This window comes from Peromyscus californicus, unplaced genomic scaffold (genome assembly GCF_007827085.1).
Source record: "Peromyscus californicus insignis strain IS unplaced genomic scaffold, ASM782708v3 Scaffold_18__1_contigs__length_77618521, whole genome shotgun sequence".
In the NCBI taxonomy this organism is placed as follows: Eukaryota; Metazoa; Chordata; class Mammalia; order Rodentia; family Cricetidae; genus Peromyscus; species Peromyscus californicus.
In genome coordinates this window covers 18,118,680-18,136,876 of record NW_026294480.1, presented here as the reverse complement: position 1 = coordinate 18,136,876, position 18,197 = coordinate 18,118,680, and the positions used below count along the sequence as shown (strand labels likewise).

Genomic DNA, 18,197 nt, shown 5'->3' with positions numbered 1-18,197 from the left:
AGATTTGTATTCTAATTTCCTAAAAATTGGAATTCATTGTTTTAATGTTTCCTTATTCTTTTATCCCAGCACCTGGCCATTTCTAACAAAAGTGACATTTAAATATTTAGTGTCTTAATCAAAAAATATTATTCCTTCTGTTCGTTGTAGTCTATATTAACTGCTATTGGTCTATGAGTAGATAGAGCTGACTAAATGCTAGCTAAATATATACTTCACTCTTCAGGGGGCAATTCATACTTCCCTGTATTTTCCATAATACCTCTTGTCAGGAAGGATAGTATTAAAAAATAATCAAAGCTGGTTTTTACCAGGCACGTATTCAAGCTTTATTTAAATTTTAGCAAAACCATGTGTTAACAAATGACAAGTTTGTGCCCAGAGGAAACTCAAAATAAATCTAAAATCTAACCTTGTAAGTTCTCATTGTTTAGGTTTTAACTAGTACCTATTAATTATTAATATCTATTCTCTAACTTTCCTAAAAATCCAGAAGCATCTTTGTCAAATATTTTTTAAAAATGGTGTTACTGTTAACTCAAAGAAGCTAGCCTTAATTTTTTAAAGACTGAAAGCATTTACCTGGAGTAACCACATGTTTATTACAGACTCAAATACATAATAATTGGCTGCATTTAATACTAAGTATGTCATCATAATTTCAGTCCTATAATTCACCTTTGGAACACAGGAATATTGAATTATTTAGCATAAAATAAATGATCATTCATGATGATCAGCTGAATTTGTACAATCAATGAATTTTGTATATTCTATGATGATTGAATATAATTGACCTTGATAAGTAGTTTTTGCTTTATTTCTATTTAAACCTCAAATTTTTAAAACTTACTATACACTTAATAATTTCAATTTTATTGTGCTCTATAAGCAATATTAGAAAGAACAGGTAACAAAGACCCAGGCTATTTTCTTTTGTATATTTCTTGTCATGATAAACATATGATTAGAATCTAAGGAAAATATATATGTCTTCTCAAATCCATCCTAGTCGGAGTAATATTGTGCTGGTCCAACTAATATTAATCCGTAAATTAAAGTTGTAATAATGAGCATATAAAGCTGCAATACACAAAATTGTCAGTTGCAAACAAATAAAAATGTATTTAATTTTTACAGCATTCTGGTCTGTAGTAATTGTGATATACACGTGATAGATAGAATTCAGCCACCAGTAGCTGTCATCTGTCAAAAGCCATCAATTTCAAATAAATGAAAAAATCAACATTGAATTAAAAGCTACTGTATTCTGACTACTAAAGAGCAAAAACAAAAAACAAAAACAAAAAAAAACCTGACAGACCAATTGTAAAGAATAATCCATTTTTCTTTTCTTACAATAACATAGATGTGTATATGCATCATTTTTGGACTTTAATGGACACAAAGACTAACTTTTGCAAGACATATTTCTAGCTACATATTTTTAATGAAATCACTTACCCTGCTTTTTCTCTATTTTAAAGAACAGTGCTGCTCACCTGTAAGGTATTTTACTACTAATCTCTGTGTATTTTTTATTATTAATTTGCCAGAATTTTGAACTGTGAATCCTCAATTTGGTCAACTTCAAAGTTTACCTCAGTACAACATGAATTAATTAAAATTGAAGAGTTTGTTCTCAAAGGCAAATATCTTTAAAAATACATGAGTGCTAGGAAAGGGAAAAAAGGAGAAAAGTCCTATGAATATCTTAAATTTCCTGCACATCAAGGCATATTTTGAAAAGGCATAAAAATACAGCATATGTCCTGTGTACATTTATGAAATAGCCCTGATGGCTCCGTTATTCACACTTCTGACTTAGAAAGATGATAGAGTTTCACTGGGTTCTGTGACTTAAAGCAACATTAGAAATAAATATGCGTTGTGTGCAATTTGTGCATCTCTGGAATGATAACCAATTCCGTTCTCACTACCTGTTTGAAATGGTCAGGGCTGCAGAAATGGATGGTTTCCATCAAAATCCTTTCAGTTTTTGCAGACACACTGCAGAAAATGGGTCTAGAAACACACTGTAGCATGGGGTTAAAATTTTATAGCATATACAATTCTCTCCTTTTTTCATTTTTTACTTTTAAGCATGTTTCATTTTATTTTGGAAATTCATAAAAGAAATTGAAAGTCACAACTCTGATTATACTTAATAAAGTCTCATCCAATTTTAATTCTAAAGTTAGTTTCCATTTCTGTAAGCTAGTTTTCCTTGTAGATGTGGGCTAGTTAGATCATATGACTACAAAGTAATCAAAATTTCAAAACAAAAGAGATACAGAACTAAGTGGAGATGGACAAAGCATAGTGGAGCTAAGTAGTTGTTTGGTGTGTGCAACAACATGCAGAAGAACTCAGCCTGGGAAAATGAACTGAAGATTGTGAAAAACTAATATGTGGCAGACCACTGCCTTCTGCGTCTTTAGAGTGTAGGGTATCCTGGGATGTTTATACTGGGTGAAAATGTATTGCTGTGACTGGTGTAAGGAAAAGTTGAAAGGCCAATAGCTAAGCAGGAAGTTTAGGCAGGATTCCGGGGAGAGGAAGGAAGCAGAGGAGATAACCAAGGGGGAGTGACAAGGCCAAGGAAACATGGAGGGATCAGACATACAGAATGAAAGAAAGGTTAAAAGTAACGGGGCAAAACATAAATTAATGTAAATGGGTTAATTTGTCATAAGAGCTAATAGGACCAGTCTAAGCTAAGGCCTTGCTTTCATAACTAAGGATAAGTCTTCATGTCATTATTTGGGAGTAGGCTGGTGGGATGGAGAAAACGTCGTTACATTAAGGCAGCACAAACTAAATCAAGACATTGTGTAAATGATGCAGACAGTACTATCATGGCTCACCCATCTGTCAACACCAAGACTTGGTGTAAACACCACAGACAGTGATACCATGGCTCACTTATAGTCTATAATATAGTCTCATTTTAAGTCTATCCTGAGCTAGAAATCTTCATATGATTGATTCTTTGTTGCTTTTTAATAATTTTATAGTTGACACTGAAAGTTAACCAAATGGAACACCAACCTTTGGATCAATATAGCCACTCCTCTAGGGAGCAGAAAATTATTTTAGTGGGAAACATAACTCTCATAGTTTAAATTTATTTTTATTTAACTTAAAAATATCCCTTTATTGAAAAAAGTGAATTAAAATTAATATAAAATACTTCAGCACATAGAACAGAAACCATGGAATAAATAAAATACAGTTTTTAACTGAAAGTAGATTGTTTTCATACAATATAGTCTCATTATGATTTTCTCTTTCCCAACATCTTCCAGATCGTCCCCACTTACTCACCAACCCACACTCACATCCTTTTATTAGAATAAAAATAGAAATCTATAATAATCATCATCATAATAATTAATAATAATCGTACATAAAATAAAGACATGCAAATCATAATAGGACAAAACAAAGAAACAGAAGGGAAAATTCAAAGAAAAAACTCAAGGAACACATACAGAAATAGAGGCATGCATGTTCACACACACAGAAAGCCCATATAAGCACAGCACCAGAAACCATAATATATATGCAAAGGACCTGCATTTAACCTTCATAAAAGTTCCTACTGTTACAATTTATAATAAAGAAAACATGTTAGATATGTAGTTTGGGTATATATTTAATGTAAAAATATTATACACTTTTAGAACCAAAGTTAGACAACTATATTCTCAGGATTTCTATTTATAAAATATTTTATTTTCATTGTTTTTATGTTCTTTTGGCTTTTTCAAACAATATATGCATATGCAGTCCAGAACTGTCTGGTATCCACTATATAGCCAAGTCTGGCTTCAACCTGGAGATTATCTTGCACCAGTTTCCCAAATTCTGAGATCCCAAGTGTGCATCATCATACCTGACTTTGCTTCTGTTTGAAATTCCAGTTTAGTTTGGGTTGATATTTGATTTGTACACTACTAAGTGAGACAATAAATAGCATTGGTCATTATAATTAAGGGTGTTTACACAAAAATACCAATTAAATATATTTGTAGTTGGCAATATATGCTTAAGTTGAATGAGTTTAGTGACATTGTCTAGATGTTGGTCTGTGTTGTGCATAATTACCGAAATCATGTCAATACCACAGTAATGCCTTAGGTTCTGTGCTAGATAAGGTAACTGGACTCCTAGCAAATAAAAAAAATTGAATGGATATAAACCTGTGATCTTCTTTCAGTTTTTTTTGGCTATTGCAAACCAAGGCATTGGCACACTAATAAGCATATGCCTCTGTTTCATAAGATGTATATTGATGCAATTAAGAACAGTTAAGATTGTTTGAAGACTGAATGACAGTACCCATTTATGCTTCCATATGCAGTATTTGGCATGTGTTAAGTATAATCATGGTTAAATTCATTACTATTAGCCACATGCCCAAATAATGCAATAGTCCATTATTTACTTTTTCATAAAATTAATGACATTTTTGGCTTCCAATTATTTCAAGATCCAACAATATAATTTCAAAATCCCAACTTAAAAGACAAAAATAAGTGTCATATGCATACATATGTGTTACTGATTAATTTTCTTTGTATTAATTATAGTTTTCAGTACATGCATGTTTACTATACAACTATATATATATATATATATATATGCTAGACAATAGACACACATGAAGTGCTAATAATTATTTTTTAACAAAACAGATAAAGGATATGGGGCAAATTGAAATACGGAAATATTTTTCTGGTAATAGGATACATCTTAATGTTAACTTTACATTCAGTGGTATTCCAATCCTACATAATTTTTGCTTCTTAGATGCTATATCGTTGATGAAATACAATTTTATAGACTATTTTTCCTTTTATAGAGATTTAAGTTTAGGACATAGACCCAACTTAAGTACTAGGCAGTGGTGTCTAACAAATGGCATTACAACGGTGAGAACTGTGTTAAAATAATGTACTATGGATCTGTGATTGCTATGTAAAATGAATAAAAAATTCTTAATGAAAAAACCAGTAAGTCTTTATATCAGAAAAAAATAATTTACTTTCAAAAACACGATTGGAAGTGTAGCCATGGCACTGGGGGAAATAAGTAATCCATGGTATCCTATGACACATGTATTTTAAGCATAAAAGTCTTTAAAAGTCAAACACCAATATCTATGATATGTCCAGATACTTTTATCTGATAAATCATACTATATATGAAGAGATACGAATTTTTATGAGTCTCCTGATAAAAATTAGAAAGTCATTTATAACCTGAAAATTATATAGAAGGTAGAGATCAGAGAGCATGATTTTGCTGTTCACATGACAGTATCGTGAGATTCCTCTAGGCCCAGTCAGTGAATGAGATTTCCTTCAGGAAGCAGTAAACACAAAGAATCCCAGAGACTAATAAAGCCACATGTATATGAATGTGTGTGTGTGTGTGTGTGTGTGTGTGTGTGTGTGTGTGTGTGTGTGTGTGTGACAAGGAAGATAGGGGATATGTGATATCTGAGATGAGGAAAAAAATACATTTTACAAAGCAGGAAGATGATTTAAGAAAGTGTAGAAACTGAGCAGCTGGATCAGCTGAAAAAGCACTTGACATGCAAGTGTAGGAACAGAGTTCAGATTCCCACCACTCACATAAATGTTAGGTAGGTATGGTGGGTTTCGTAGAGTCCTTAAGCTTGGGAAACAGAGATTACATATCCACGAAACAAGGTGGCTAATTAGACTTGCTGAGTCAAATAGCCCTGGGTTCAAATGAGAGACATTCCCTCAAAATAAAACATTGAGAGAGATTGAAATAGAAAACAAAAGCTTTGGTATATGTTCATACACATGCCCAGGCACATACATATGTAAACATTCATTCCCAACCACACACACACACACACACACACACACACACACACACACACACACACACACCACACACACACACACTACAGTCATAAAATGCTTGGGAAATGAAAGCAGATAGGGAGATTAATTCACGGAAGGTAGGGAGATTAATTAAGGGAAGGAAGGATATTGACAAGGAGGTTGTGGAGGAAGGGATGAAGGAGGACAGTGTGGATGGTCAACATCTTAATGTATGGGTAGTAGGAACAAAGGGAAGCCATAGGGAGAGGAATGAGGGTTAGAAGAGGAAAAAGGATGAGAAAGAAGAGAACAGGCCACACAGTGAACCTCAGAGATTTTTGGACTTGATCGAAGGGAAGCATTGAGAAAGGCAAGATGTTAAAGTCACTTATTAGGAAATCAATGTGAAGTATGTTGCTGGGGACTATGAGAACATACCCTGTAATCGGAGAGTACTTGGGTAACTGAGATGCAAGAACAAGGATTCCTTGCCCCTTCTTACAGAGAAACTCCCTCTGAATTAAAATTTGAATAAAAAGGTGACAGTGTTACTCAGTGGGAGAGAGCAACAATAGAGCACCATGTCTCCCACTTTAAGAATTCCTTGGTTGCCAGCAGTTCTTTGTTTAAGCGGAGGGAGGCCTCCAAGGCTTTCCTCTATTCACTTTAAAATATCTATTGTTAGAAGCCCAGTCTCGGTGGAAACATCTGCAAAATGTCTGCTGAATCTAAGGCTCAGGAAGCTTTGAAAAAGAGCAGGGAAAGATTACAAGAGCCAGAGAATCTGGACAGTTGCTCAAAAGCTTACATCATTTTAAGTTGATACATGTGCTGTAATGTCAACTCAATTATTTTTATGGAATTATTGAAAATGTCAAACCATCCTAAAGAAGTGCATAATGTACACATTCAAACACTTCCATTTATAAGTTAGAACCAAATAATGCTCTTTTTAACATGAACATACTGATCTTCCTTTTTGTTTTATTAAACAAGTAATCCTTCCATTTTTTTTACTAAGCAATTCTCAAAATATGAAAAACCAAATCTGCTGTTGCTCAGTGTTACACAGCACCCAAAGATCTTTAAATCAATCGAGTAACTAAAATGACCAATGTAATATAAATCTTAAATAGGTGCTACCCTGGACCTTTTAGGGAATTATGATGAATAAAAATCATGTGAGGCTGTAAGTGAGGTAGGCATTTCATCAACAAGCAATCAAACAAAAAACAGGAACAGCAAAAGCAGCAGTTACAGTGTATTGGATTTCATAAGTTACTTTTAGTTATTATTAAGTTTTACCCATGTCTTGATTCAATGTTCTATTTGTATTCTTGAGTTTCTGATGTTCCATTAGCTTGAAACACATTTCCACCTGGATTTCTTCTTCATTACTTAACACTTACAGTACAGTTGTTTCTAAATTCAATGAATGAGTTTCACTCTGTTTATCTCTGATTCTCTGTAGCATTTACTGAAATCACCTTTTCTTTCCTTGAAGTACATTATCAACTGGCCTTTCTTTGGACTTCCTCTGCTACAATCCAAAATACCATTACTACTTCCTCTTATGGTTTTTTGAACTAGTTTCCATATCACTAAATTCAAGTCCAGGCCTACCATTTTTCTCAAAGATGCCAGAACTTGGTACACCATATATCTGATAATGCCTTCTGTTTGTTGATAGTGTTAAGGATTCGTTTTTTCCTACTCTTAGTTTACAACTTAACAATTGCATGAGAATTTGTTTTTTAAAGACATATATGTAGCATTATCTTTACTACAAAGTCTTACAACATTTTGTTAACTTTTGTATATAGAAGGTCTGATTTCCCTTCTAAGAATAAAAATTGGATTTTGTGACTCACTTCTAATAAATAAATGTATTAAAATTAACACTGCATGCCTTCTAAGACTGAAGTTATAAAAAACATATAACTGCAATTGGAAAGTAAGGCCCACCTATAAGGATTCCAAATTACAGCCTCATCTGAGCTCTCTAGTCACAGGAAGCATCAACTGCCCACTCTGAGCATTTTACACTTCAGGTGATGATCAGTGCCGAGCAAAGAAAGGTATACTGTTCCTGCCAACCCCTGTTCACATTGCAAGTACCTGATAAATGAATTTTCTTGCAGATGTTAGTTATTATCCCCCACACATGCATGTGTCCTAGCCTGCTCCCAGACTCGCGTGCTCCTTAGGGCAGCTTGAGAATGAGTGACAGGAAGAGAGAAGGTGGGAGCCGGAGTTAGGCAGTTGGAGTGCCCGCCAGATGCCAGAGAGGAGGAGGGGACTAAAGGGCACTAGAGGAGGCAGAAGCCCAAGGCGCAGAAACAGGAGGTCAGATAGGTGGAGATTCTTTGGAGTCAGAGATTCCTCAGGTTCAGGTTGCCTGGCTAGGAGCACATGGGCAGGAGAGAAAGATTCAAAAAGGGAGGATTTAGAGCTTAGGTTAAAAAAGCTTGGGGATAAGGTAACTCTTTACATTTGCCCATTCGTTGCCAAAAGTTAGATAATTCCTGTGAAATATCGGGGTCCAAGGAGCCATTACATGGCCATTTTTATTGTTATCTAAGGAATATTTAAGGCATTTCTCAGAGGAGGAGTGGGACTAAAATGAGGAAGCCTTATTTCCCATGACTGCGGCAGAGAGAAAAAAAATTAAAAAATAAAAATAAAAATAAAAAAAACAAACATGATGCAAGACTATAATCTCAGGTGTCCCCAAGATCAAGTGAGGATCAGCAATTGACACAAGTGACCCAAAGCTTCATCAAGAGGAAAGGTGAGGGCCAGGATGCATGTGTAGCCCGAGGACAACCCCCCGCCCCAAGGGGTCTGACAGCAAGAACGATATCTAAGCCCACAGTCGTGGGAAATGGCTAGAAATTGAAGCCTGTTTACACTGGCTAGAAAGGGAAACTCACCCACTGAAGCAGCCGGTGTTGTATGAAGAGGTCTGGTGGCCGGGCAAATGGAAAATGGGCAGTTGTAGATAGACCAAACCTCAGAACAGAGTCCTGGATGCAGAGTGCTGAGAGGGACTGCTTCATCTCGGTACCAACGTTAGTTATTATGCGCCGCTGTGTTATGCATCAAGCAGCACTGTTTACCATGCCAGAAAAGCCAGGAGGCACAACAAAACCCACCATAGGAATTTATTAAGAGAAGGAACAGAGGGGAATGCTTAGACCTATGGAAACGGTCATGCAAGGAGAGAGAGGAGAGGGGTCTGTGACCCGGTTTTTATGGATTCCCCAAGTGCATAGATTATGTGATCATGCTGTGTGCAAATTACATGACTATATAGCACACGGATTGCATAGGGCATAAGGCCCAGCAATGACTAAGCATCTTGCTAGCACATGTGTGGTCATGGAGGAGTGGCTAGAAATTCCAACAACATATTCATAAAGTAATTTTATTTTATTATATTTTGCCTAATCTCTAACAAAATAGTACATAATTATCTCAAATTACATTCAACTATCAATATTTACCCAAGGATATTTGTCTTTTATAGATAAAAATTTTAGCAATTCTATTCATTTTTACATAACCTAACATTAAATATAGCTCAACCTGTATTATACAGAAATAAGATAATTGTTATAGGTTGAAATTAACATACAAAAGTATCAAAATACAACCATAAAATGACATAGTTATAAAGGTTGCTTTTTGTAAGAAAAAAAGTTTCATAGTTTCTATCTATTTCCCAATCTTTTAAGTGAGATATCTGTTATTTATTTGTGGTGCGATTTACTGGGTGTGAGAAAAACACAAGGTACAATGAAACCCACTCTAAGAGTTTTATTAGGGAATGTGCAAATAGGCCCACTGGAAAGAGAGGTGCAGAAGAGAGGATCGGGGAGTAGGTAAAGCCTGCTTTTATAGTTCACCTCGTGCATGTGTATATGGGCTTACATAGCTACACCACACATGTGCATAGATTATGCAGTCTTGCTGCGTGCAGATTAAGTAGGACATAGGGTCTGGAGTGACTAAGCATTTTGCCTGATGGAAGGCATGTGCAGTCATTTAGCTGGGAGGTGACTAGGAATAATAACGATATTCATAACACAGCATTTTTTAGTTCTACATCTGCACTTATCATCCTTTGGGAAATATTGCATGATAATTCCATTCAAATTATAATTTTTTTTTAGTCACATACCTAAGATATAACCACAACACCATTTTTTGTTGTTGTTGCTTTCACATGATACTGAAACGAACTATTCCTTAAGGCTCTTTGATGTGTAGAAATGCTATTCTCAAAGATTTGAGTTAAAGACACACATCTGGCTTCATAAACCTAATCTTTATGTAGTTCATCTTTTCAGATGGTCCTTTCATTATCACGCCTCTGAACTATTCCACTTCTCCCCTCTCTTGCCTCTTCCCATGCAGCTGCCTCCAATCAAGCTTTCTCAAGGCTACTCTACTTACTATTTTCTTCTTGCCTCTGAGTTTATACACTTCCAGTATACCTGTGGCAAATTGTTATGTTTCCTATAACCATGACAGATAATTCACACTGGTCTCATTTAAACCTCTCTGGCTCTGACATTCAGAGCTACTCTACGTATTCAAAATTAATTGGCACTCTAGTCACTGATAGTTTTGTCCTGTTTCCTCAGCACAAGAAGATATTGATTGGGCAACAACACTTGTATTGCACCTTGCTGTTTTCTCTGAATATCTGTAGACATGTTGCAAAGAGATTTTAGGTATGTCCTTACACATATAAATTTCAAATAGGAAAACTGGCCAAGTGTACAAACAAAAGTTAATCATTAAGTAAACTTATGTAAAACATGATAGTATATTCTGTGTAATATGACATGTTTCTTGAAATAATTCTAAACATACTTGAAATACAAATATTGAAGAAAATACAGTCATTATTTGATGATGCTTTAAATATTTTTGGCACAAAATGAGCAAAAATCCATTATAAAATATGTAGTATATTATTGTACAGACTCAAAGTTAGAGATAAGGTTGAAAATGGTATTACTTTGTTTCTTTAATAAATAAAGCAAATATATGTTTATAAAAGTAACTTCTCTGGTTCTAAGTCTTGATGTTTTCCATTTTCTTTTTATTTTATTTGTCATTCATTAATATTAACCTAAACTATGGTGTACATAATAATCATATATAGTCATTCCGGGACAAACAGACTTTTCAGCACAAATTTATGCACTTATGCATTATAAATACTCTTCTTGTAAGATTAGAGAGGACTACTAAGGTGGCATACATGTTGCTTGGTCATTTATTTGAGATACCCCTGAAATTATCCATTAATTAAGAAAAATATTCCTGAGAAACTGTTGGCATTTAGGTTTTAGAATATTAATGATTACATTAATATAATATGGGAAAATGGTGTATTTTTGATATTAAAATGACCTGACATACAAAAGTAGATTGCTAAATTTAATCATGTGGAGTTTGAATAAAGGTAGTGGCTCCATGAAAAATTGTATCATTTAAGTTTTAAGTGTATGTCTGATAATTCTATGCATGGTTCAGAACTTGCTGGGTTTCCCTTAATATTTTCTACCTAATAACTTTCTATAATAAATGAATATGCTATCAAAAGTGACATAGCCATTTCATTTTTAAAATAATGATGACTTCAGAAATCATCCTGTATTTTCAGAAACCTTTCTATCATTTCACCAAATATGAGTTATGTACTTAAAGATGAAAATATAAGGCTTTTATTATCATTGTTTCTGTTCTGTTTTATTATAAATTTTTGTAATTAATATTTTCAGGTGACTTATAATCATAGAGTGTGGGCTACATAGAATATTAAATAGAGCAAATTAGACTATGGGATTAAGGATGATATTATGTCTGAATTAGATGCATTTTCTCCAGTGTCTTATCTAGGGTAAGTTATTAACAGCCGTTTCTATTCATATTAATTAACACATTAAGAAAGACAAAATCTCAAAAATTACATTCTTACTTAAAGCATAAACTTCCACAATGTAATTTTGATGAAAATGAGGCAATAATCAAATATTCTGATGTAAAATAAATCTCAAACCCTGAGATTCAAATGATTAGTCACTACTATGTGTTTCCTTTATTATCATCTTTTTACTCTGGGCACCTCTCCCCACATCAGAGATGAACTTATAATATCCATTCCTACATCTTCTGTCTGTTCTAATTCAAATACAAATGAACTACGTTATTCAACAGAAATGTTGAGAATCATGCCAACTTTGCAGTGGTGAGTGTAATCGGTAACCCTTCTTAATAATGCATGTGTGTATTTGGGTTTGGACCACTGGACTTTCCTCAATGTAAAACTGTGTCCATCATCTTTACACACACACACATAGAAACACACATACACACAAAGGCATATACATGTGCCTACATATAAGTATTTAGATAATATATGTGTGTTTGTGCATATGTACTTTTTATGTGAGTTTCATTCAAGTACATAATGAGTTTTAGTAGTTTTCACCTCCCCCATCCATTTCTTAGACCCTCTTCCTCTTCTCTGCTGATGAAATCTTATTTCCCCCAAATCTCCTTACACCTTTCATATTTTTTTTTTTTGTGTATGATACAGTAAGTTGAACTAGAGTTCTTTCATGGTGTGTGGATGAGAAGTTATTTATTGAAGCTAGAACAACTTGTCAATGGCTACAGGACTAAAGAAAATATTACCCCTTCCTCTGAAAACATTTAACTGTGACTAGTTCCTCAGAGTGGTAGGGCTCATGGTTCCCTGCTCGACCAGTCATTGGCAGACCTTGTACAGATAACCAGAGCTGCAGAAATTTTTTCAGTGCAAAGACCGTGTAATGACTAGAAGACCTTGTTTAACCATACATCTTCAATCTGATGACTATTACATTTTTTTCATGCACCTACTCCATGATGTTACCTAAGCCTTGGAGAGGAAGTTGTAACCATTCCAGTTGAAACATAGCACCCAGTCATCACTTAATCTGAGTTCTTTGGCTTAAGATTTTTTACATTAACTTTCTCAGACTATAGTAAAATAGTACTGTGGTGAAAGCTGGGCATAACACTTATTTTCTGGGCATAAACATGAGTATTTAAATATTTTGGCAATATCAGTGTTAAGGTCCTGGAGAAGTCCCACAAAAGACCACCATCCACACATGCAATCAGCAAAAACATTTATTACTTTTAGAGTAAGAGTGCTGGCATGCTGGGGCTGCATATCCAACACAAAGGCAAAATGGCAACCCTACAGAAGCTTGAAAGCTCCTTTTATAGCAGCTAAAGGAGTTTGAAGGCAGTTAGGTCATGCTAGCTAGAATTGGCTTACGCCAGTGGCAACCATATTAGGACATTCTTGATTGGTTAGGGCTAGCAGGGGTTGGCTAGGGCTACAATTTTTCCATTTGGGGCAAGCCTGAGCAAGTTCCAGGCTCCGTCCTTATTTGGTTATTGCCTTGAGATACTGTGAAACATGGATGGCTCAGGCCTGGTATGTGTGCAGTGTGATTCTCCTCCTCCTTGAGTCGGGGGTGGGAGGGGTGGGTATGGGTTTGGGGGCAGAGGTGGCATTGGAGATTGATTGTCATTGTTCGTGGCTTCCTCAGAAACTTCTGCCCGGTTTCACGACTCAGGAACTGAGGCCTGATTTTTAATTGAGTTTTCAGGAGCATGTCATGGTATTTGCCTGGCCTTCTCAATCACCATTTAGAAAAACAACATGTAAACATTTCTTTCCTATGGCCTACGACCTCACATCTAAGGTATCTTAACTAAGGCTAAAACAGAACTATGCAGAAGTTCCTTCCTATGAAGTAGATACTCAAATGTGTATACTAGCAAGTTGTTTTAGAATTATGGGTTTGAATTTCAGGCATTGTGGATACATCTCAAGCACTGATGGTCCTCTCCCCCACCCCCAGAAAAAAAAATCTGTAGCTTCATAGCTGGCTGCTTGTTTTTGATAGATCCTTTTTTAAATATGATTTGTAAATACATTCCTTAACAATCCCAAATAAATTAGCACTCAATCTTTCTCTCTATTTTTATTTTGTCACCTTCACTTACTTTTCAAATTGTTTTTTTAAACACCATTCAGCTGGAACCTTCAGCTCGTTCCTGTGAAAGTCCCATTTTACTCTTTCCCAAGCCCGCTTTCTCAGAGAAGAAAAGCCGTGGACAAGCCCGTTCCACATTCTTCACAACTGTGCTGGCTCCTCCCCTCAAGTTTCCAGAGGCCCAGTCCCTGCCTAGAGCATTATAATTGGGCACAAACCCAGTTTATGGAGGACAGTCATCACCACAAACCTACAGGGTATTTAAGTTCCCTCCTTTCCTTTGGCCATGTGATTTTCTACCTCTGCTTCCCCTTCCTCTTTGGGAGCTGGAGGAGTCACCCATGAGTTGCTTTGCTTTGCTCAGAATGAACCTGATCTTTTACTTTTTAACTGGGCTTGATCTGGCTTACTGCATAGGCAGAGAAACCTATTACCAGGGTACGAAAAAACCTATTAAATACAATGTGAAGTAGTTTTGTTGTTGTTTCCCCTCCCCCCATGCTTATTGTTTTAATCAACTGAAATAGATGGCCTATGCTGGCATGTTCAAACTTTTTTTTTATAACACGTTACCATCTACAAATTTTGAGCTCAAGAATGGCACAAATTACAATTTTTTTTAAATCTCATAATATTTTAAGTACACTCATGAGATTTTGTGTTGGGCAACATTCAAAGCTATTCTTGGTCATATGTATTTGAATTCTATTTCAAATAGATTTGAATTATATCAAGATAAATAATATTATTGTTAACTTATTTTCCTCTCTTATTCTTGACAGTTTTTTTTTCATTTTTAAATCCAAAATAAAGTTATTCTTTCAAAGGTTCAATTACTTGACTAGTAACTTCTTTTCAACAAATATGAGGTTTGAATATTATTTTTATAAACCTACCTAATATAAAAGTAAAAGGGAAATATATTAATCTCTCATTAAATAAACTTTATAGAATTCCACTAATAAATACATGAGAAACTGTCTTAGAATGCTACATCCAGAGCCAATGCAGAAATTGTTTAACAAGACCAATTAACAAAATTATTTAATATATATGTGCTTCAGTGGAGGTGGGGAGGAATAGAAGAGGAAACTGAGATTCGAAATTAATAACTCAAACAAGATGTAGAGACTGATGAAAGGAAGTTGGCTATTTTGAATCTCACAGCTCATCTGAACCAGGCTCCAGTAAATTCTCAGCATCTGTGGAAGTGAGTGGCTAGATACCCTGAGACAGCATAGAAGTATCAAATGACTGATTGATTCTTCCAGAGCCAAGAGAATTGGGAGGCCACTGTACATACCTTTTTTGGGATACTTTGTCTTCAATTGAACAAAAACGAGAAAAATTTCTTATCCTTCCTTGCTGCTTTCTAAGCTCTCAGCTGTCCCAGGTTTTTTTTGGTTTTTTTTTTTTTTTTTTTGAGACCATGAAACTTTATTAAAAACAAAACCACTTGGAAAATATATTACAGGCTTGACAGCAAACTGACAAATATTATCACTGTTTCAAATAATTAATTGGTATAAATACAACATAGTGCTTATCCAAAAGATAAGGTGCCATGTTGGGGCAGCAATACTGCACTGCAAAGCCCCAGGCAAAACTGGCATTTGGTAGGGTGTGTACCTTTCTAGCTCTACAGTGGTCCTAGCTTTCCTTGGCCTAAGCTGCTTACTTTTAGGCTTCCTTGTGCTAGAGGATCACCTCTAAAAGGCTCTGTGAATTCAAGGGGCCGAGGGAGTAATACTGGGTTTGGATTTTTATTCTGTAAAATTTAGGTTTTCCCAAACCTAGTACTTCTCAACAGTTCCTATTTGACTGTTTATTCTCAGCTACTGATATGTGACTGACAATTAAACTCCCTTGCTCTTCATGGGGATGTGTCACTTTGCCACAGAAGTCAGAGAAGGAAGCTGTTTCCCATGCACAGTATGATACTGCCCTGCTTCTTCAGGGGCTTCCAGAATGACAGAATTTGAAGAAATGGACTTTCCCATCTTGATGGCCAAAACTTACAAGGAACCTTTAGAAGCTATTCAAACTTCTCTCCCTCCTGTATCTTAAATCCACTTTGTGCCCTTGCATGTAAGACAAACAGAAAAGATCTAGAAGGAAACCTTTTCCTCCCTCTAAATGACTAGCTGACTGAGTGTTGTTTGAGAGCACATGCAAGATGTGTGGGGTAAACAGGAGTTTGGCAAAGAGACACACTTCTCAAACTTTACCAGCAGGTTGAGGAAAGCTGCCAGCTCGGATGTCTATGTAGTGAGAATCTGAGCCCTCGGTATAAGGGCAATCTCTACTGCCAGAACAAGCACTGGCCCACGACAATTTAGATCTAGAATTCTCCTCTGTGCTATCTGTGATCCAAATTTTAGCACCAGCTTCTTTCCACTTCACCTTCTAAGATCCAGATGCAAAGGAACTGGTGTTCAGAGGTGAGTGGCATTTACATGGAACTTGCTGTGTCCTGAGTTTTCCTCATTCATAAACACTGCTTATAAACATTGCTAAACTTCCATTCGTCCTTTTAAATAGCGTGCCCTCAGCCCCACGGTCACTGGCAAACAATTTTATTTCCCGATGGATGACAGAGACTTCTTCATCTTTTTGGTCATTGTTGGGATGACGTGCATGTGGTCGTCCACACACTTGGCCACACAGCTATCCAGCTGCCGCTTCACCTGCAGCTCCTTATTTCCGGCGTCTATCGAGTCTTTGGCTTTGTCATTGCAATGCATGGTGCACCGGGCCAGGCGGTCCTGGAACCTTTCCAGCTCACTGGTCACCAAGGCCTGAGCTTGAGCCAAAGGCGCATGGCAGCGCTCGATGCATTGGTGCACCTGCTGCATAGATGCCTGGTTGTCCTCACAGCAGGTGGCGCTACACCGGAACATGAGGCCCTGCATCTTCTGGATGTTCTCTCTCTCTACACTTTTCACCATGGCGTCCATAGCCTCCTGCACTCGGAGTTGCTGCACCTCCGCCATGGCGTCCCTGAGCTTGTCCCCAGTCTTCTGAGGGGAATCCAGCTAATAAAGGAGTTAGGCCATGAGAGCCATTGACAATTCCTAGTGCCAAAATTCCAGTCATAGTATTAAAGAGTAAAGAGCAAATTTAAGAGATTAGAATGTGGACACAATTTTTATTTTGGTATAACAATGTTAAGTTAAATGATCAGAAACTGAGACTCTGAGATTTATTAGTCTTGAACCTTGTTTGCGAAGAGTTCCGACTAAATAAAAATGTTGCAATGAGGACAACATTAAAGAGGTAAGGTAGATATGTTGTTTTAAAATGATTAAAATGCACACATATCTGTACTAGACAATTCATTTTTAATGCAAGTAATATGGGAGGGAGGAAAAGAGAAGAAAAGGTGGAGTGGAGAAGAAGATGGAGCTAGAGAAATGAAAAATAAATAAAACAGTAGACTAGTGACTTTAGAAGCATTCAGATATTATAAAGACATTATTTCAAATAATTTAACATATGAAGAAACTAAATCCATTTTAGTATGGGTCATAATAAGAATATTTTAAAATCTTTTCAGAATTTATAACAAATATATTTCTTATAAATATAATTTTCAATATCCATGACATCTAAATGCAATTTTTATAAAAAACTATGGCACATTTTAAAATATAAAACTTCCATTTATTTCTTTACAAGTGTTTTTTTCTGGGATGATTATAAAATATAAGTAAAAAAATATACCTTGGGATAGTAAAAAGAATCTGTTGATATTTCTAGTCAATATCTTTGCCCATAATCAATTAACTATGACTTAGATTACCCAGTGAACTCTAGAAATAATTCTGTGTGTTTGTTTGCTTGTTTTCAGCTCTCAATGTCAGAATTTTCTCCTTTGTGATAGGCCTGGTACTATTCCATATCATTTGTGTTAGGCTCCTGGAGAAGCCCCACTGAAGACCATCATTCACATATGCAATTAGCAAGAGCATTTATTATCTCGAGAAAGCTTCCAGCATGCTGGGGCCGGCCATCCCACACAAAGGCAAAATGGCAATGACCCTGAAAGGAGCTTGTAGGCTCCTTTTAAACACAGTCAAGGGGAGGTCCTAGAGCAGTTAGATAATTTTAGACATGAATGGCTTAAGCAAGTACCAATCATATTAGTACATTCTAATTGGCCAGGGCTAGTCAGGGGTTAGTCAGAGCAACAGTTTTCATTTTTTGGCAGGCCTGGACAAGTCCCTCTCTTTGTCCTTATTTGCTTATCAGCTTGAGCTTG

General features: G+C 35.9%; 2 protein-coding genes across 6 annotated transcripts in view; one reads left to right on the top strand and one right to left on the bottom strand.

The window, feature by feature from the left end:
- Cdh12 (cadherin 12) overlaps positions 1–18,197 on the top strand; it is a 988,903-nt gene that overhangs the window by 522,862 nt on the left and 447,844 nt on the right. The gene's annotated exons all lie outside the window — the stretch shown is intronic.
- Positions 16,488–16,937, bottom strand: LOC128113406 (protein FAM136A-like). Its single transcript, XM_052743073.1, has one exon. The coding sequence runs from the start codon at positions 16,927–16,929 to the stop codon at positions 16,513–16,515; it is 417 nt and encodes a 138-aa protein (XP_052599033.1). The 5' UTR covers positions 16,930–16,937; the 3' UTR covers positions 16,488–16,512.